At 46.0% G+C, this 21,247-nt stretch overlaps 1 protein-coding gene across 2 annotated transcripts in view; it reads right to left on the bottom strand.

The window, feature by feature from the left end:
• Window positions 1-21,247, bottom strand: part of slc37a2 (solute carrier family 37 member 2) — an 83,372-nt gene that overhangs the window by 30,158 nt on the left and 31,967 nt on the right. For both annotated transcript variants that reach the window (XM_038779333.1, XM_038779332.1), the window contains exons 3-6: window positions 17,684-17,774; window positions 11,736-11,814; window positions 11,433-11,568; window positions 4,785-4,861 (exon numbers count right to left, since the gene is read on the bottom strand). In XM_038779333.1, coding sequence (XP_038635261.1) covers window positions 4,785-4,861; window positions 11,433-11,568; window positions 11,736-11,814; window positions 17,684-17,774 — 383 coding nt within the window. The remainder of the gene's footprint in view (window positions 1-4,784; window positions 4,862-11,432; window positions 11,569-11,735; window positions 11,815-17,683; window positions 17,775-21,247) is intronic.

Here is a 21,247-nt window from a genome sequence, read left to right as displayed (position 1 = left end):
ATAAAGTGGCCAAAAGCACTGGGAAATCAGAAGATTGGGAAGGCTACAAAAACAAACAGAGGTTAACAAAGAGACAAATAGGAAGGAGAGGATCAAATATGAAGGCAGGCTAGCCAGTAATATAAGAAATGATAGTAAAAGTTTCTTTCAATACATAAAAAACAAACGACAGGCCAAAGTAGACATTGGGCCAATTCAAACTGATTCCAGAAGGCTAGTGATGGGAGACGAGGAAATGGCTGGAGAACTTAATAAGTACTTTGCGTCTGTCTTCACAGTGGAAGACATGAGTAATATCCCAAAAATTATAGAGGGTCAGGGGGCTGAGTTGAGTATGGTTGCCATTACAAAAGAGATGGTGCTAAAAAAGCTAAAAGGTCTTAAAATTGACAAATCTCCTGGCCCCGATGGGCTACACCCTAGAGTTCTGAGAGAGGTGGCTGAAGAAATAGCGGAAGCGTTGGTTGAGATCTTTCAAAAATCACTGGAGTCAGGGAAAGTCCCGGACAATTGGAAGATCGCTGTTGTAACCCCCTTGTTCAAGAAAGGATCAAGACAAAAGATGGAAAATTATAGGCCAATTAGCCTAACCTCGGTTGTTGGTAAAATTCTAGAATCGATCGTTAAGGATGAGATTTTTAAATTCTTGGAAGAGCAGGGTCGGATTAGAACAAGTCAACATGGATTTAGTAAGGGGAGGTCGTGCCTGACGAACCTGTTAGAATTCTTTGAGGAGGTGACAAGTAGGTTAGACCAGGGAAACCCAGTGGATGTGGTCTATCTGGATTTCCAAAAGGCCTTTGATAAGGTGCCACACAGGAGGCTGCTGAGTAAGGTGAGGGCCCATGATGTTCGAGGTGAGCTACTGGCATGGGTTGAGGATTGGCTGTCTGACAGAAGGCAGAGAGTTGGGATAAAAGGTTCTTTTTCGGAATGGCAGCCGGTGACCAGCGGTGTCCCACAGGGTTCAGTGTTGGGGCCGCAGCTGTTCACCATATATATTAATGATCTGGATGAAGGGACTGGGGGCATTCTAGCGAAGTTTGCCGATGATACGAAGTTAGGTGGTCAGGCAGGTAGTGCTGAGGAAGTGGGGAGGCTGCAGAAGGATCTAGACAGTTTGGGAGAGTGGTGCAGGAAATGGCTGATGCAATTCAACGTGAGGAAATGTGAGGTCTTGCACTTTGGAAAAAAGAATCCAAGCATAGACTACTTTCTAAACAGTGAGAAAATTCATAATGCCAAAGTACAAAGGGATCTGGGAGTGCTAGTCGAGGATTCCCTAAAGGTAAACATGCAGGTTGAATCTGTGATTAAGAAAGCGAATGCAATGTTGTCATTTATCTCAAGAGGGTTGGAATATAAAAGCAGCAATGTGCTACTGAGCCTTTATAAGGCTCTGGTTAGGCCCCATTTGGAGTACTGTGTCCAGTTTTGGGCCCCACATCTCAGGAAGGACATACTGGCACTGGAGCGTGTCCAGCGGAGATTCACACGGATGATCCCTGGAATGGCGGGTCTAACATATGATGAACGGCTGAGGATCCTGGGATTGTATTCATTGGAGTTTAGAAGGTTAAGGGGAGATCTAATAGAAACTTACAAGATAATACATGGCTTAGAAAGGGTGGACGCAAAGAAACTGTTTCCGTTAGGCGAGGAGACGAGGACCCGTGGGCACAGCCTTAGAATTAGAGGGGGTAAATTCAGAACAGAAATGCGGAGACATTTCTTCAGCCAGAGAGTGGTGGGCCTGTGGAATTCATTGCCGCGGAGTGTAGTGGAGGCCGGGACGCTAAATGGCTTCAAGGCAGAGATAGATAAATTCTTGATGTCGCGAGGAATTAAGGGCTACGGGGAGAATGCTGGTAGGTGGAGTTGAAATGCCCATCAGCCATGATTGAATGGCGGAGTGGACTCGATGGGCCGAATGGCCTTACTTCCACTCCTATGTCTTATGGTCTTATGGCCTTATAATACAAGTAAACAGAACTTTAAACAAACGGTGATAATTTGGCTCTTTTATTCAGTTTTACAGATTAGGTCAGTGCCAGATCATTCTTGGTCACTGAGTTGGCAGGCCTCTACCAGGCGAGGGCAATACAATTAACTACAGGGCTTTTGGGGCCCTGGTGCAGGAGACGGCTCAGTTATCTAGTTTTCGGTGATCAAGGTAGGGTGGCCTCGGCAGCCTCTTGGTCAGGAGACAAGTGCAATCTAACCAGGTATGTGCTATCTTCATGAGATCATTAGTCACCTACCAATGAGTGGTGACCGAGTCCTCACTCTTCCTCTCAAGATAATACTAGACATGAAACGGGGGGGGGGGGGGGGGGGGGGGGGGGGGGGTAACATCCTCGGTTGTTTGACTGACTACACCACAACAGTGCATTAATATTTTGACTTGGGGGGGCGCGAAGGAAAGGTGGAGAGGCAGCGAATGCAGCAAGATAGAGTTAGATTACGCAACGTGACATGGAAGTGCTGTTCATTTTTATATTACAACTCCAAGACATGATTGCTGCACCCAGTAAACTAATGTTTGGATGACCCTACCCTCAGAACGACAGACCATTCAGCCCATAATGGACATGCTAGTACTGTCAGGAAATAGTTCAACTACTGAAATTTTAAAAAAATGTACCCAATTATTTTTTTTTCTAATTAAGGGACCATTTAGCATGCCAATCAAGCTAACCTGCACATCTTTGGGCTGTGGGGGCGAGACGCAAGCAGACACGGGAAGAATGTACAAACTCCACACAGACAGCATCCTGGGACTGTGATCAAACCCAAGTCCTCAATGCTGTTGGCAGCAGTGCTAACCACTGTGCCGCCTCACTGAAAAGATTGAGGAACGGTTCACAAATCACACCTCAATTTTGTACAATTGTTTCATAGGCAAGCTTTGCCAGATGTACAAATATTATAGAGAACCCATATCAAAGAAACAGGCCAGTCAGTTTTATGCTTCATACAAACATCCATTAATTCCCGTTCACAATCTTCACCTTTCCCAGCAGGTGTCCACTGCGTTTCTTCCTAAACGCAGCTGTTTGGCTGGATGATGTTTTGTCAAGTAACAATTCCACATGCTAACTACTCCCTGGAAAAGTGACCTCATAACTCCTATTGAATTGGGTAGCTATTCCAGTGGTTAGCCTAGTTTAGGATTCTCGTACAAATAGAAACAGGTTGTCAGGATCTATCACAAAACGTCTATTATATCATCCCTCAGATTTTGCTTTCCCCGTATAAAGATGAAAGAGTGGGAGCTCATCAATGAAGGACCTTGTATCAACTACATGCCAAGGCAGTCATTAATATTGTGACCCTTTGGACACATTCAATTGTGTACTTGGCACGTTTCCATATATTTGACCGCAATGTAAATTATTCACCACGAAAATATTGATCCAAGTAACTGCTTAAAAGTTTATGATGTTTTTAAAAACACAAATGGAGGAGAAGAGTAAAAAGCAAACCCAATTCAATGACCCCCCACTTGAGTCCAGCTTCAGAGAGCAGAGGCGCAGCCTGTAAAAAGCACCACCAATGCAGCTTCACTCCTGGAAAGGATGTACAGCAGGGTACATCTCAACATGAACACTCCCTGGATTGATTCTCCCGTTTGCTCACAGGCCTCAAAAGTTCTTCTCTCCACAGATGCTGCCTGACCAGCTGAATATTTCCAGCATTTTGTTTTTATTTCAGATGTCCAGCATCTGCAGTATTCGGTTGCTGTCTAGGCAATGTTTGTTGACTTGACAGCACCAGACATACACACCTGGCAGTGTGTGTGCGCTTACTAACTAGTGGACACTCCCCAAAGTCAACATGGCTTAGCTGCAAGTTATGGCAAGTCAAGATACTGCAAACTACAAGTATGAGGACTGATCAGAGAGAGATCAGACTTTGGCCCAAAGATTAAATCTCAAAAGGCAGGGCAGACCCGATGGGCTGAATGGCCTATTGCCCTAGAGTCTTCTTATGGAAGAAGCAGTCCGAGTTTCAATTCCTGTTCTTTTCTTAAAACATGGCATCAGTAAAAGTGGCCCAAAGATAGAAACCATCGATTCACTAGCATCCTCAAAACCCAGTTATCTTTACCCAGTCAGAGCGGTACACCAGTATTGAACATTGTCCTTTGAAATACTCACTGTGGTATTAACCTCCCACTTAGATTATTCATCACCACCGTCCCAAGGCAACAGGAGATGTGCAAACTATAGATTGAATCCTAGGAACCCTTACAATTCAGTCAAACATTCAGCCTCAAGTTACTCCAGGGACAGGTAGCTGGAGGGATCTTGCCTCAAGTTGAAGAACAATTTTCCTTTAAAATTAGTTTTTGATCAAGACGAAATGTCAAGTGATGGCAACCGTTACCATGTCCCAGTCTCTCACTCCTGACCTTATGGATGGCATAGTGACAGTGGTTAGCACTGCTGCCTCAAGTGCCAGGGACACGAGTTCAATGCTGGCCTCAAGTCACTGAAGTTTTGTTCTCCTAGAGTCTGTGTGGGTTTCCTTGGGGTGCACCGGTTTCCTCCCACAGTTCAAAGATGTGCAGGTTAAGTGGATTGGCCAGGCTAAAAATTGTCCCCTTTGGTGTCCAAAATACATGGAGGTTAGGTTATTAGGCTACAGGGATAGAGCAGGTGGACACGAGTGCTCTTTTGACAGGTCAGTGCAGTCTCAATGGGCCAAATGGCCTCCTTTCCGCACTGTAGGGATTCTATGATTCCAGTTTTGTTTTGTAAAATTAATGAAGCAATACTTACTTCCCTTTTCCAAACCAGTTCCCCACGCAAGCAACAACAGCTGGCCATCCTGTGGTCTGAACCAAACCATTTGCGATCTGTGGAAAATATGAAATGAAGATGCACATGAACAACACGAGGAATAAGGTCACATGGAGACTTAACTTTAACTGCTGATCGCAGCTATGATACTGATGCCGCAAAGAGACTGCTCCTGAAAGATAGTGCAGAGAACAGAATGTTGGCTTGGGCCAAAAAGGTGTGGAGAGATTCCAAACAATCCCCAGTCCCCCCCTCAGCCCCGTGCAGCCTTGGAATTCTGCACCCCATGAACTGCGGTCTCAACAATACTAGCTGCAAACCACCCACCCATTAGAGCAACAGGCACAGGAGACGACCAGTCTCGAGCTTGCTCTGCTATTCAAGTAGATCATAGCCGATCGGAATCTTAATCCATCTCCACTCTGGGTAAACACTGGTCCTCGCAAGTTCATTTTGGGAGAATTTCAAATCTCCCATTTTGTTTGAAGAGGTTCCACAGAGGGGTTGAAGAATACATTAAATAGAAGTGTCTGGAGCACAAAAATAGTCATGTCTAAACAGGACTAATTTCTGCAGGACCAGTACAATTGACAGCAGGACAGGTAGAGAGAACATTTAATAAAGCACAATTTTAATCTGGGCTTTATTAACAAATTATGCTGAACTGGACTTCATCTGGAACACACTATATGTGAATGCAATGGAGTGCAGAAGGGAGGTTTAGAAAATGGATCCAGGTACGAGAAGCTTCAGTTGTGAAGATAGAGAGGAAGTGAAGACTTGATAGAGATGTTCCAAACCATGAAGGGGCAGAACAGGATTGTGAGCCAGACAGCATAGATTTTGTGATTTGCAAAGGCAGCAAATGTGTCGCAAGAAACAGAGCGAGGTCTGGAATACACCAGACGTGTGGTGGAGGCAGGTTCAATTTCAAGAAGGCATTAGATGAGGTGCAGGGGTACTGCCCTAAGTTGTGATGCTGGTTGTGAGCTGGTGCAGACTTGGGGCAGAATGGCCTCTTTCTGCAGTCCTGGTGAGGTTTCTCCTAGTGGACACTTTGACACCACAGGAGGCAACAATGCTGCAACAAGGCCTCGACCTACTTGGCGAGAGAGCACGAGACCGCCTGCACCAGTAGTGGTGGATGGGGGGGGGGGGGGGGGAAACCAAACACAATAGCTGCTTCAAAGAGTCGATGGGCCGAATAATTTCCTTCTGTGCTTGAAGTTTAGGATTTTATGACAAACCCTCCTTACCCCATGGCTCACATCTTCAGCAATATTTTACCGAGCACAAGTGCCACAGATTTACCTTGAAATAGTTTGGAGTCAGGCAACAATGGTGGCTGACCCCAGCCCCATGTTCACCCTCCTCCCCTCTGCACAACCCCTTGTGTGCAGATTAGCGATTTCACCCATGACTCCAGCAAGGGAGCGCAGGCAGGAAACAAAGGAAAGGAGCTTCCATGCCTGATCAATATGAATGGAGGGCTGTTGGAAAGTGCAGTAATGGGAACACCGGAGTAGAGGGGAACAGTGATGCTTGCTGCAGTTGAACAGCCCAACATGCATCAAGAAGGCTCGCACAGTCAGTGGGGTAATTTATTGGGGAATGGATAATGCTCCGAAGAGATGGAAGATGAGGAAGGTGAAGCAGTGTCATTTGCTTTTTTTTGTAAGCACATTTTATTCAAACTCGTATCAAAGTAGGTTACAGCAAACAAACACACCGGGAAACATCGTTCCAACAATCAACTCCTCCCAACAATCAACTATACAGTATGTACAGATTTCTCCCTGAAAGAACCCACTCATTCTTGCCAATCATATGCACCCTGAGAACCACCTTAAACTGTATCAGGCTCATCCTTGCACAAGAAGAGGTCCAGTTTACCCTTCACAGTGCCTCACTCCATACTCCCCAATTGATCTCCATTCCCAACTCCGCTTCCCATTTCTCCTTGATCTTCACCATCCGCTCGCCTCCCTGCTCCCCCAGCCACTTGTATATATCCTCAATTCTTCCCTCCCCATCCAGAAGCAGTCGCTCTGCAGGGTGTATCCTAGCAATCTAGGGAACCCCTTCCAGACCTTTCGTGCAAAGTCCCTAACCTGTACTTACCTGAACTCACTACCCCTCGGCAGCTCTACTGTCTCCCTTAGCTCCTCCAGACTGGCGAACCCTTCCTCCAAATACAAATCCCTCACCTTGACCAGCCCACTTCCCTCCAACTCCTGTATACACTATCCATTCTCCCCCCCCCCCCCCCCCCCCAACCGACTCAAACACATGATACTTGCACAGCGGCATTAGCACAGACATCCCTTCCATCCCAACATGCCACCTCAGCTGATTCCATATAGGTCACCGTGGACTGCACCACTGGGCTCCCCGAATACCTACTCAGAGCCAGTGGCAATGCTGCTGTCACCATAGCCCTCAAACTAGACCCCTTACAAGATGCCTCCTCCATCCTAACCCACTCTACACCTTCTTCCCACCACCGCCACACCTGGTCCACATTCGTTGCCCAATAATAATGAAGCAAGTTTGGCATCACCAACTGCCCACCCTCGGCACCTTCCCCACCCATACAAAGTCAGAAATGATGGTGTCCACTTTCCGAAGAAAAAAAAAGGCCTTTGATATAAAGAAAGATCGGGAAAGCCTGAAAGATAAACTAGAACCGCGGCAGAATATTCATTTTCACCACTGGAACCCTCCCCGCCAACGTCAAGTGCAGTGTATCACCTCAAGATCCTCCCTGGCTTCCTCCACCAGCTTAGTCAAGTTCCACTTATGAAGCCCCGTCCATTCCCTCGCTACCTGAATCTCCAAGTACCTAAACCTATCCCTTGCTACTGTAAGTGGCATCACCCCTAAATTAGCCTGCTGTGCCAGCTCATTCACCGGGAATACCTCGCTTTTCCCTACATTCAGCCCTCCAAACCTCCCCAACAGGCCCATAATCCTTCCCATACTCTCCAACGGATCCAAAACATACAGCAAGAGGTCATCAGCATAGAGCGACACCCGATGCTCCCCCTGTCCCCTCATTATCCCCTGCTGACCCCCTGAGAGCCATCGCCAATGGCTCGATGGCCAGCGCAAACAAATCTGATCAAACGCTTTCTCCGTGTCCATGGACACCACCACCTCTAGTACCAGAGCTCTCGACTGATTCATCACCACGTTCAACAGTCGTCTTATATTACTCGAACTGCCCTTCACAAAGCCTGTTTGATCTTCTGCAACCTCCCCCCCGAGACGGAATCCTCTATCTTCACCATCAACTTAGCCAATACTTTCACATCCCGTGTTCAACAGTGATATGGGTCTATACGACCCACATTCCACCAGATCCTTCATTTTTTTGGGATTAGTGTGATTACTGCCTGCTTCATAGTCTCTGGCAACTCCCCCTTCTCCAGTGCTTCATTAAACGCCCCCAACAGATGTGGTGCCAGGTCTGCCACAAATTCTTTATATAATTCTGCTGGGTAGCCATCCAGCCCAGGGGCCTTCCCCTGATACTATCCAGCACATCCCTCAGCCCCAGAGGTTCCTCCAACACCTGCCTCTTTGCTTCCTCCACCTGGGGAAATTCCAGCTCGTCCAGAAACCACCCCATGTCCCCCTCCTCGCCTCCTGGGTCGACCTCAAAGTCCCTGGTCATACTCTCCAAATACCTCATTTATCTTCCCTGGCTCCGACACCACAACCCCAGTCCGGGTCTTCAATATTTCTCTTGACGCAGCTGGTGTGCCAGCATGCGGCTCACCTCCCTATACTCTTATTGTACCCCTCTTGCCCTACGCAGTTGCCCTACTGCCCTCAGTTGTCAATCTGCCAAATTGCCCCGCAACTTTTTCCTCCTCGCCAATCCCTCCACGGTGGGCACCCTCGAATATTCCCTGTCCACCTCCACTATCTCGCTCACTAGACAGTCATGTTCCGCCCTCCTTTCCTTATTCGTATGAAGCGTAAATGAGATCATTTCTCCCCGGATCACTGCCTTCAGTGCTTCCCAAGAAAATGCCCGCCGACACCTCCCCATTCTGATTGAAAGCCGTATAATCCCTAATCGCCAACAGTACCCAACCACAAAAACCTCCATCCGCCAACAACCGAGTCAAACCTCCACCCCGGCCTCTGCTCTCGTCCCGTACTGAACCGAATATCCAGCCGGTTGGGTGCATGTTCCGAGATAACTATCCCCTGATACCCTGCCCTCTCCACCCCAACCAAAACCTCACTACAAAGTAATCAATCCTCGAATACACCTTATAGACGTGTGAAAAGTAGTAATACTCCCTTCCTCTTGGGTTTTGAAAGCACCATGGATCCACCATACCCATCCTCTCCACAAACCCCCCCCCCCCCCCCTCCCGAGTTCCCTTGCCATTCGTACCCTACCCATCGACCTGGGGCTCGATCTATCCACCCTCGGCTCCAGGACACAGTTAAAATCTCCTCCCATGATCAACTGGAATGTGACCAAATCCAGGATTGCTGCCAGCAACCCCCTCATATCAACCCCCCTCATCCCAATTCAGGGCATACACATTTACCAATACCCCTCTCACAATCACACATCTCCCACCTGGATCCCTCACCTCCTTCATACTCAAATCCCATTTTTATGCTCATTAAAATCACCACACCCCTCGATATCAAACTAAGTGGAAAAACCTGCCCAACCCACCCCTTCCTTAACCAAACCTGGTCCTTCTCCTGCAAAAAGATAACCCCCGCTTTCAAGCTCCTGAGGTGCGCGAACATCCACAACCTTTTAACCGGCCCATTCAGTCCCCAGTGTTCCACGTTACTAACCTTACCGGAGGCTTGTGCCTCCAATCCCCTCTACTGTCCGTCATCTTCTTCACTTAACTCCTGCCCCTTTAATTCCACTGTACCTAGCCCATCCCAGGTGGCCCCTTTCTTTGCCCTTAACCATGTCATCTCTCAGCCCCGCCACGTCACAGAAACCCCCCCCTCCTGCTTTTCCCCCCTTCCCCCTCCCCCCCCCCCACTTCCCTTTTACCCCCACCACCTCACTTCCGTTCACCAGCATAACCTGCTAGCGCAGCTGCCTTGCCCAAAAGGCACATCTTAATGACCTCCCCAGCTCAAAGAAGAAGGCCTTCTCCTGAACTCCACAAGCGAACAGATGTTAAACACAAACAGTCCCATAAAACAGGGGGGGGGATGGGAACACCCTCCCCTACAAACTTCACCCCACAACTCCTTACAATCACAATATTGAACAGAAACCCCCCCCACCCAAAAAAAAGGCAAAAATCCCCCAATCCCTACACCCACTTCAAACATGCTCCTGACCATTACATAGTGCCAGCACCCCGGTTCCCAAGCATTGTCCACTCAGTTCATGCTCCTTAATAAAGTCTTCGGCCGCTTCTGGGGTCTCAAAATAATACTCCTGGTCTCCGAACATCACCCATAATTCGCCGGGTAGAGCACCCCAAACCTGATCTGCCACCGCTACAGCACCGCCTTGGACTTGTTGAAACCTAACCGCTGTTTTGCCAACTGTGCTCCGATGTCCTGATAAATCCAGATGTTATTACCCTCCCAGTCACAGCTCCGCTTCTCCCTGGCCCACCATAGAACTTTCTCTTTTTCCACAAATTTATGGAGTCTCACGATCACTGCCTGTGGCAGTTCCCCAGCTCCAGGCTTTTGCATCAGAGACCCATGTGCTCAGCCCATTTCAGGTGCCTTATCTAGCACCCCTTCTGACACCAGCATCCTCAAGATGTACCTCTTGGTACTCACACCTTCCACTACTTCAGGCAGGCCCACTGTTCGTAGGTTCTGTCTTAGAGGTATTCTCCTGCTCTTCCACCTTTGCCCTCAGCATTTTACAAAGGTCTCCTAGGAGCCCCACCTCCGCCTCCAGAGCCACCACACGAACGCCGTGGTCCGAGATCACTCCTTCAATCTCCCGAATCTGTGACCCCTGCACCTCCAAACAGCTCTCCATCCACTCCAAAGTACTCTTCAGGGGTGCCACAGCTTCTGCAATGATCTTTGCATGATCCTCATGCATTTATTTCCTCTGTTTATGGAATGCCTCCTTTAAGTCAGCAATTCCTGTATCTGGGGCCTTACAGCTTGCCCCTCCCCTACCTGCATGCTGGAAGAGACTGAAGCACAAGACGGTTTCAACTTTCCAGCCAACCCTCACTGTTTTCTGCCGGGTGTAAGACATACCATTCCAGGTGTAAACTCCCCCTCCAACATTCACCTACGCCTTAAACCTCCCCCTCCAATATTCACCTACGCCTTAAACCAAAATTCCACCCGGATCTGGGGAAAAGGAGCCCTTTTCTGTGACCAATCACTCCATGGACACAACCGGAAGTCAGCAGTGTCATTTGTTGCACATGTTATAAGCCGCATCTCATGCAAAAAAGGGCAAAGAATGCAAATCAGTCATCTGATGTGGATTTAAGAATGTCTACAGGGGCAAAGAATGCAAATCAGAATCACCAGACATGGAATTAGGAATGGCTACAATAAGGGGGACAGACAGCTACAGCGATGAAGCAGACAATCTCCCATACATACAGATGCCACTAGAGGTCTATGGTTAGTGGAGGCTACCTGCATAACCACGTAGTACCAGATACTGTGTATGTTCCAGTAAAATCCAAATCCAAAGAGGGCTGTGAATAACCCACTGAGCAACATTCCGGCAGTCAGGTAATATCGCAGAGGGAGGCGCTCTCCAAACATACCACTAAAAACGAAGAACAAAATTAGAAAACAGCCCGGACATGGGGTGAAACATCAAATCATAGTCCACAAGGATCCGCTCAATTGCCTTTACCGTAAAGATTATTTCACTTGCATATTATACAAAGGAATTATGGAACTTTCAAACACAGGGCTTTCTGTAACACTGACCTGAGAAACATGCCAATGGCATAGGTTACCAGGAAAGAGTTGTCCAGCGCAGCAAACAACATTCTGTAGTTGGGTTTATCTGAAACAGAGGACAGGACAGTAATAAGCACATGAATGAACATGCTTTTCCCAGCTGATAACCGGTTTATTGTGGCTCCTGCTGGATGGGTTGTAGTTCTTCATTAAGCCTCCTTTTGGCCTCCGAAACCCACTACCACAATCAGTGCCAGAATGAGAGATCCTCCAACTTGGATATGGACGCTCTGGGTCAAAATACTGGAACTTCCTATATAGAGGGAGAGTATCTTCACCACACAAACCCTCATTCAAAGCAGCCACTCACCATCTTAAGAGGACAATTAAATGTTGATGAATGTTGGCCTTGCCGGTGACACACACATTAGCTCCATTCAAATACCCAGCCTTTACGCAAACCACCCGTTTTAGTCTTGTTACAGTGATGGGTGTGGTTCAATTTATATTTTGCAGCAATTGGAAACACACACCAAAAAAAGATTCAGCTGGGAACCACACTGGTCAGCAGGAAACAAAAGCAGGCCTTTTGGGGCAATTTGGCATGACCAACCCACCAGCCCTGCACATCTTTAGGTTGTAGGAGTGAGACCCATGCAGACACAGGGAAAATGTGCAGTGACCTGGGGCCGGGATCAAACCTGGGTCCTCGGCGCCATACTGTGCCATCCAAAAATCAGGCAAACCTGGGTAGGAAGCTGCCAGGTTCTATTCAAGCTTGCAATTTGTTGGCAAGTAGCAATTAACTCCAGTATCAAGTTTGTAAGCAACACCTCCCTGGCACAGTTCCCAGAAATTACTCCGATGCATTATGACCGCACGATAATAGATAGGCAGGCAGTAGCTGCAGTATTTAGAGCTGGAAGTTAAAGGGACAGGACCTTTCTTCACCAGTTAACACCACCAGCTTGGCACATTATAGTAGATTACACCTACGACATTTCCAAATCTGTGTTAGATCCAACTCAGTGCAGGTTAACCCAAATTAATGCATGCAGGGAAATCAAATCAAGTACAACTAGCTAACCGTACAGAGGATGGAAAAGGATCCAATTACTTAATAATAATAATAACATTTATTAGTGGTGTCAAAAGTAGGCTTTCATTAACACTGATGAAGTTACTGATGAACTACAGTATCCTGGACCAGACCAAAAACCAGCATGTTTGATTGTTACTCAGTGGCTGTTGAGTGTTAAGAGGAGGAGACCAGGATCAGATTCAGATGCAGTTGAAGGAAGAAACTCGTGCACAAGGAATAGTCACTTGAGTAAATATAGGAAAATGCATTTCACTTAATGTATTAAAAAAGGGTCAAGGGCAACAATATACAGCTGGGCTACAAAAACCTGGCGTTGCAGATTGATTTGAGTTTATATGATGGAGAGGAGCCTCAAGTGCTCTGCATAAGGAACAGCCCAGGTTCTAGTGTTCCCAACCATTGTGTCGTGCATGGATAAAATGAAGCATGTTGACTTTGGGCTTTGTTCTCAAACAAGGTTTCTGCAAGTACATGACGCAAACAGGTCATGTCAGAAGAGTTGTGCCTGAGCCAAACCTCAAAAGCTCCATTTTGCCAACTAATTTTGGCAGAGTCTCAGAAAGATAGATAAGCGTTGTTGAACTTTTCCAGAAATGGTCTGGACTAACATTGACTGGTTTGATGAGGCAGGTCTTTGACTAATACTCTTGTTCAATACAGCTTCAAGATGACACATTTTCAATGATTCATGTTATATTGAAAGGGAGCAGCACGGTGCCATTTTCAGATTGCTAAAAGTGTATTGAATATAAACCAATTGCATGGACTACTGTTCATTTACTAGTCTGCGGTCAAATTAATTTTGCTGTAATCCAGTCTTACACACAACTCGGTATACCTTCAATCATCTATTAAGTCATTTAGCAGCATGATATATTCTAATAAGCAGCAGCAATTTATTCTTTGATGGTCTCCCTACATTCAGCCGATAAAGAACCAACCGAGTTTGCATAGGGTGCAAGGTCTGCTTACAGCTGCAATGGGTACAGTGGTTAGCACTGCTGCCTCACAGCACCAAGAATCACTGTTCAGAGATTCTAGCCTTGGGCGACTTGTCTGTGTGGAGTCTCCACATTCTCCCAGTGTCTATGTGGGTTTCCTCCGGGTGCTCTGGTTTTCTCCTACACGTGTGCAGTTTAGGTGGGGTTACAGGGGAGTGGGTCTCAGTAGAGTGGCCTTTTGGAGGGATCAGTGCAGGCCTAGCGGGCCAAATGGCCTCCTTTTGCACTGTAGTGATTCTATGAAATTAGGTCAGAAAATTCTTGTGGCAAGAACACACCCCACAGTTGCTCAAGTCAAGCAGAGACAGAACTGGGAGTAAGCTGTCCAAACAATGAAAATTAAAACGCCACGGGTTAAAAATACTAAGATTACAAAAAGACCAAGTTTGTGAAGCAACACATCCCTGGCAGAGTTCCCAGAAATTACTAAGATGCATTATGACCACACGATAAATCGACTAGGCAGGCAGTAGCTCAGTATTCAGAGCTGACCGTTAAAGGGACAGGACTTTTCTTCACTAGTTAACACCAGCAGCCTGGCACATTATAGAAGATTACACCCATGACATTTCCAAATCAGTGCAGGTTAACCCAAATTCATGCATGCAGGGAAATAAAGTAAAGTATGACAAGCTAACCCAACAGGATGGAAAGGGTCCAATTACATAATAACCATAATTTTATTAGTGTCACAAGTAGTGGTCCGTTCTGGAGCATATTCATGTGAAAAAGGTACAAGATTTATTTACAGAAACTTATTAACTTATGGAAATCTGCAGGCTATCCACCTTTTCAGGATGGCACCAACTTAAATATAACCCCAACAGAAATCCTCAATACATTAGCCTCCGAACTAATATTAAACAAAAAGGATCAATACGCCTCATTAGTAATCACTCTGAAGGGGTGAAAATGGGCAATAGTGTTTGTACTAATTATTTAGATGTTAACACAGCTTATAAATGTACACCAAATGTATTACAAAGAACTGAACGGTCCTCAAAAATAACAGGCATACGTAACATCACAAATAATAAAACATGCTCAGATCATTGGTACTCATAAGATATTTACTTATATTCTGCTTATAATGGGACTTATTTTGTGATAGAATACTGGCCAGGATCTTGCTATTTAGGATACTTAGTACCTGCCATCCGTCATTTTCCCTCATCTCCCTCATGTTTCAGAACCAGCCACTCGAAGAAATAAAACGTTCCATAACTTTGAGATGCAATTTATGCTAGAATTATTCCTTTCTATTGGGAAATAAGGATGGGCAATGAATTGAGTAAACTAACGACCATCATACAAAATGTAGCCGATTACACCGCCACTGCCCTAGATAACATTTCTGACGAAATGCGAGCAATTCAAACCGCGGTATTACAAAAGCGAATGGCACTCGACCATGTGCTAGCTGAAAAAGGTGGCCCCTGCGCCCTGATTGGTGCGGAGTGTAGCATGTTCATTCCAGGTAACTCCAAACAAGTTAAAGATCTGGTATCACATATCCAAAAAGAAAATCAAAAAACTTGACCCACCCCCAGTTCTCTCTGGGATAAACTTTGCGGGTAGTTGGGACACACTGGAGTGTCCACAGTAAGAATAATTATTCTCTTGTGTAGCTGGATTCATCATTTACATAATATACCAATGTGCCAAGTGCATCAAAGAACTACTCACTAAATGTCGGGGACCAAACGTCAGAATAATTCACACTAACCCAACTGCACCACCATTAGATGAACTGGAAATGAGATATTAGGTTGTTGAAATGTTACTGATCAATTATTTAACTATTAACATATTGTATAATTTATTAATACTGAATACGTAGTATCAAATTTGATTTTATAATAATGATTCCTTAAGAATTATAATTGTTGCAGAAATGCTTCTGATGCACTCTACAGTTTAAAATTACAATGACAATATGAATGAATTATTCTTTGTGATTTTACCTATCCTATCGCATTAATAGTTTAAAAAATATATTGTGATAATATCTCACTTATTCTTTTGATTTATCGAAAGGACGGACTGTAGAAGCCAACTGTTTTCGAACACACCTAATTAGGTAAAAGATAACTAAATATTGAGCCTCTGTCTTACTAAATACCCATTTTAAATTCACTCAACTTCAGGTTATCTCAAAACATACAGCTTACAAAACAGCATGACAGCACAAATTCTACAACATAAAAACACATAATTCAACAGAAAACACAGAAGAACCAACACTTTGACAAGACAGTGTCTAAGGACAGGGCATGCTCTATGGCAACAGCATAGCAACGACATGGTAATATCAAGGCACCATTGTTCTATGTTGATAACAGCTAAGTCAGCAAGAAGTCAGTTCAAGCTGGTCGCGATAACAGCATAGAATCACATTCCATTCCATAACACATACAAGAACTAATTTATGAAACATTTCAAGTTAAAGTCGCACATTAAAGATTGACAGCTAACTGTCAAATCAAACTCATTTGATTTTAACAAACCAATTAGGATTACATAGGGGTGTAGGTAGCTGGCTAAAGACGGATATAATTTAGCATATCTGTGATAGTCTGTACGGCCATTTTTATCCTAGATCATTCTATACTTTGGTCTAAACTATTCTCAATCTCTATATTTTCACATTTCCACTCAACTCTAAGTAAATGCAAGCTGTTTGCTGTAAGCAAGAAAATCATTTGAAAAGTTAAATTGTGTACGAATTACTTCTCTTAGAGTCCTTTTGCATGCCGGACTTAGAGAATAAGATTGAAGCGATTCTCAATAGTGATCAAATAGAAGACAATAAACAATTCTTAATTGCACCAGAGACGTGTTAACTCAAATTACTACTGAGTTTTAGTGTTCGCAAGTGCCACTAGATCCGCATGGAAGATCTCTTACACTTTCATTAACAGTGGTGAAGTTACTGTGAAAATCCCCTGTGAAAGTCGCCACACTCTGGCACCTGTTCAGGTACACAGAGGGAGAATTCTCACCCAACAAGCGCATCTTTTGGCACCTGTTCGGGTACACGGAGGGAGAATTCTCACCCAACAAGCGCATCTTTTGGGGTTTGGGGGGAGGAAAGCAGAGCTCCCAGAGGAAATCCTTGCAGACACGAGGAGAAGGTGCAGACTCCACAGAGTGGCCCAAGCCAAGAATCGAAACTGGGTCCCTGGTGCTGTGAAGCAACAGTGCTAACCACTGAGCACAGAGGAATGGATACCCATCTTAGCTAAAGTGATTAGTTGGAATACTGCGTGCAGTGGTCATGTAGTGGGTTTATTAAATCATGCCTTCGGATCCAAGGTTTGAAACTACATTAATGGGAGTAATTTTTGGGTTGATAATAGCTTGACCACAAAAACTGTTCGAATACAATACAAAAGCACAGGTTTACGAATGACAGATGCTTGGAGAACAAGGAAGAAGGGTGAAAAAGCAGAAGCTCGAGTCCTTTTGCTTTTAAATCCACATAGTGTCATGGCCTTCGCCTCCGATTTCAGGGCGACACATTTTGCTGGAGTGGGAGTGGCGGTCAGCATCACCACCGGGGGTAGCAGCTTGGTTAGGTGGCCTGTACGACTTCCCGCGGTTAGAGAAGATAAAGTATGAGTTAAGGAGCTCAGCAGGAGAGTTTGAGAAAAGGTGCGGGATGTTTGTGACCATGTTTGAGGAGCTGCTTGTCACAGGGGATGGGGGTGAAAAGGGAGGAAAATCTGTACAAACTGTATAGTTGATTGTTGGGAAGAATGTTTCCCGGGTCGTTTATTTGCTGTAGCCTACTTTGATAGAAGTTTGAATAAAATGAGTTTTGAAAAAATAAATAAATAAATTCACATGCAGAATTAGTTAAGAGATCTCACCGAATGGTGCCCAGTCACACCATGTGCCATTGTCACCGTGACTTGTGTTTCCATGGCCAGCAGTTCCAGAACAATTCTTGTGAAGTTCACTCTGGAGAAACAACCAAATGCTTTTGTTAATATTTAGAGAAGTAGACAAAAATGGTTATCACTGCTGCATCCTCACAGCACCAGTGACCCGGGTACTCTGGCCTTGATCAACTGTCTAGAGTTTGCGCTTTGTGCCTGCAGGGGTTCCCTCACAACAGTGCAAGTGTAGGTTGAGTTTCAGCAAGTCAGCAATTGTCAACACTGTGGGAGGAGCTATATATTGCTCAACAGTTTTATAAAAACCATATGGAGACGACCAAGAAATCAAATGGTCATCTTGGTCTGAGATAGCGATGGGACAGCAGGCAAGTCAAAACATTTCCAACAAACATGGAGGCCAACTTTCCAGACAGCTGTACCAGGTCAAAAGCATCAGGAGACCTTTATACTTCCAAAGAAAAAAAACATTTCCATATACATTTGAAAGTTTGCATCTTGTCCCTAGATGGACACTAAACAGGTGGGAAAGACATCCGGTGTTGGGAATGTGCTGAGTGAATGCAAAAAAGACAGCTCTCCTGCAGGAACTCTGAAATTGGTACTTTTAGCATGAAAGTAGGCCACTGAACCAGTTGGAAGCCTCTTCCCCGCCAAGACTACCACAACTACCTGGAAATGCCTGGGGGAAACTCGGACCCGGACCCGAAAGATGGTATAAATCAGCAAAAGCCTAGAGAGCAAGAACAGTATGTCGGCGAGTACACAGGATGAGGGGAAGGTAGGAGGACAAGAACCAGTAATGCTGCCAAAACCTCCGCATCATTGATCTACCGGAGGGCATCAAGGGCAGGCACCCCACGGAACAGGTGGCCCACATGCTGGGTAGCTGGTCCGGAGGGAGAGCTTTCTAGACAAAGCCTGTAGATCATTCAGGCCAAAGCCTAAAAAATAAATTTAAAAAAACAAACAAGAGAACAACCACAGGCTACAATAGTGAAACTTCACCAGTAGCAGGATCAGGAGATGATTCAAAACTGGGCAAGGCACAAGGTCCAGCCAGGGTTCATGCAAAGGCAGGGAGGGCAACAGCAACAGTAGAAAGAAAAGGATAATTACACCAGGACAGAATTGCCTTGCTTTCAACCTAACTTGAGCCCCAGGAAGAATAGGGTGTGTGCAATAAGGTGCAGGGATAAGTGAGGGAAAGTGAGGAGGGCCAGGGGAGGGCCACCACACTAGTGTGCAGGAAAGTACAGGCAGGGGGTGGGGGGGGACCCCCAAAAGAATGCAAGGGCACATTCACATGGAGCAAATGGCAATGGCAGCCATCTTGGATGCCCCCTGGGCAAAGGGAAACCCTGGAATGAAGGGGTGCAGCCACATGGTGAGCACAGCCATCTTGGATGGCTCCCAAACAAAGGGAAATCCCCAAGGAGGTCGTCATCTTCCTCCAGGAGACACACCAAGGTGGATGTCATCTTCCACCTTGGGGTGTGTCTCCTGGAGGAAGATGACGTCCACCTTAGGGTGCATCGCCTAGAGGATGTCATCTTCCTCTAGGGGACACACGAGAGGGATGGACCGACTGCAGGCAAGAAACTGGGTGGGTCAGAGATACCAATCGTGTTATGGGATGAGGAGGTAGCCACACGATTAAACAACAAGACGACAGCCTTCATGGCAGCAAAGACTATTATGGACAGTATGTCATGGTTAGTGGTGTCCTGGAAGATGCACCGGTGGTTCTTGCAAATGTGTATGTTCCCAACTGGGATGACGTGGAATTCAGGGAAAAAAAAAAATCACGGCAGAAATTTCCACCATCGGCACACTCACTGACTCAGCATGGGAGCGGGCCACTTACTGCGTACATCACCCAGCGACAAGCAGATTCAGATCTAAACTGTGGAAACTAATAAATATGGCGAGAGAGTTGAACACAGAGCAGAGAACCCCTGGAGGTTCACGCACCCAGGGAGTTCTCCTTCTCCCAGGTCCACAGGGTGTACTTTAGGATGAACTTCTTTGTAGTGGGGGGGGGGGTTCCGCAATTGTAATCTCCAACCACGTGGATGTGCCAGGCTCAACGTGTGCATGCCCCCCCCCTTCTCCCCCCCCCCCCCCAAAATTCGGAGGCTGAACAGAGTCCAAGGTATTGAGTGGTTGAATATCACAGGCCATAGACTCAGACTACAACCAGAACTGGGAGGTATTTCTGGGAGGATATCATTTCATTCAAGGTGCCTAAAGATAGGAAGGAAAGAAGGCAGCAGCCAGGCAACAGCTGGTCAGCTCTATACTGGAGGTCCTGAAAAGGAGTGCTGTTAGGTAATTTGGACACATTCTCCCTGTATACCCGAACAGGCACCAGAATGTGGTGACTAGGGGCTTTTCACCATAATTTCATTGAAGTACTAAGGTGACAATAGATTATTAGATTACAGTACTTACCAGCCCCAACTGTGTAACTGCAGCAGAGAGAAAAAAAAAAATTCCAAATGGACTTTGACATGCGCTCCACCGGGAAAGCAGTGCACCAGCTCCATCTGACACAGCCAGTCACCTGCTGGCTCACCAGATGAGGAAGCAGGCAGCCAGGAGGGAAATAGTTCAGGTGAATGGCAGGTGTGGCAAACTAGTCACAGCATCAGAACAGATCAAAGCCTTTGCAACATTCTATCAGGAGCTGTACACCTCTTGAGCTCCTAATGGGGGACTGGACATGCCAGTCATTGGTGAGAGCGCAAGAGCTAGATAAGAGGGGTCCTGGAAGCACCATTAGAACAGAGGGAAATCATGGAGTATATCAATTTCATTGAGACAGTTTGCAGGCTGGATGGATTCCCAGCAGACTTATACAAATAGGTTTGTGTCAGCGCTAGCCCTGCATGGAGATTTTTGCCCAAGCCTCAATATTGCTGATAACACCTGACAAAATGCAGGTCCCACAGACCCATCTCATTCCTAAACACTGATACCAAAAATCCTGGCGAAGCAGCTGGAGAGCCGAATGCCAGAGTTAGTTTTGGAAGATCAGTCAAGTTTGCTCAAGGGCAGGCAGCTAACAGCAAACAACAGGCACCTGATGGAATGCGACAATGATACCATCCGAAGAGGGAACACCAGAAGTGATCATCTCCCCAGACAAAGAGAAGGATTTCAACAGATTGATTGGAAGTACCTCCAGGTAATGTTTGGGTTCAGGCCAGGGTTCACCTCCTGGGGCGAAACCTACTGTCCAGTGCTCCCATGGCGAGGGGACAGACAAACCACCAGCTCCAGGTACTTCTGGCTGCAGAGACACAAAGCAGGGATGCCCTAGCAATCTCCCTCAGAGCAACGAGGTGGGGAGACAGAGTATAGAGTCTCACTATGTGGAGGATCTGCTCCGCCCTCTGCTACGAAGGGATAATGAAACTCTTTTTTTTAAAAAAAGGAGTTGGGAGTCTTCTCAGGTTATAAGCTAAACTTGAGTAAGAGCTTCCCTGTAAATCTGCAGGAAGGGGGCGGGGGAAGAGAAAGAGAACTGCTGTT

This window comes from Scyliorhinus canicula, chromosome 19 (assembly GCF_902713615.1).
Source record: "Scyliorhinus canicula chromosome 19, sScyCan1.1, whole genome shotgun sequence".
Lineage (NCBI taxonomy): Eukaryota > Metazoa > Chordata > Chondrichthyes > Carcharhiniformes > Scyliorhinidae > Scyliorhinus > Scyliorhinus canicula.
The sequence above is the reverse complement of the archived record's forward strand: the minus strand, read 5'-3'. Positions and strand labels throughout refer to the sequence as shown.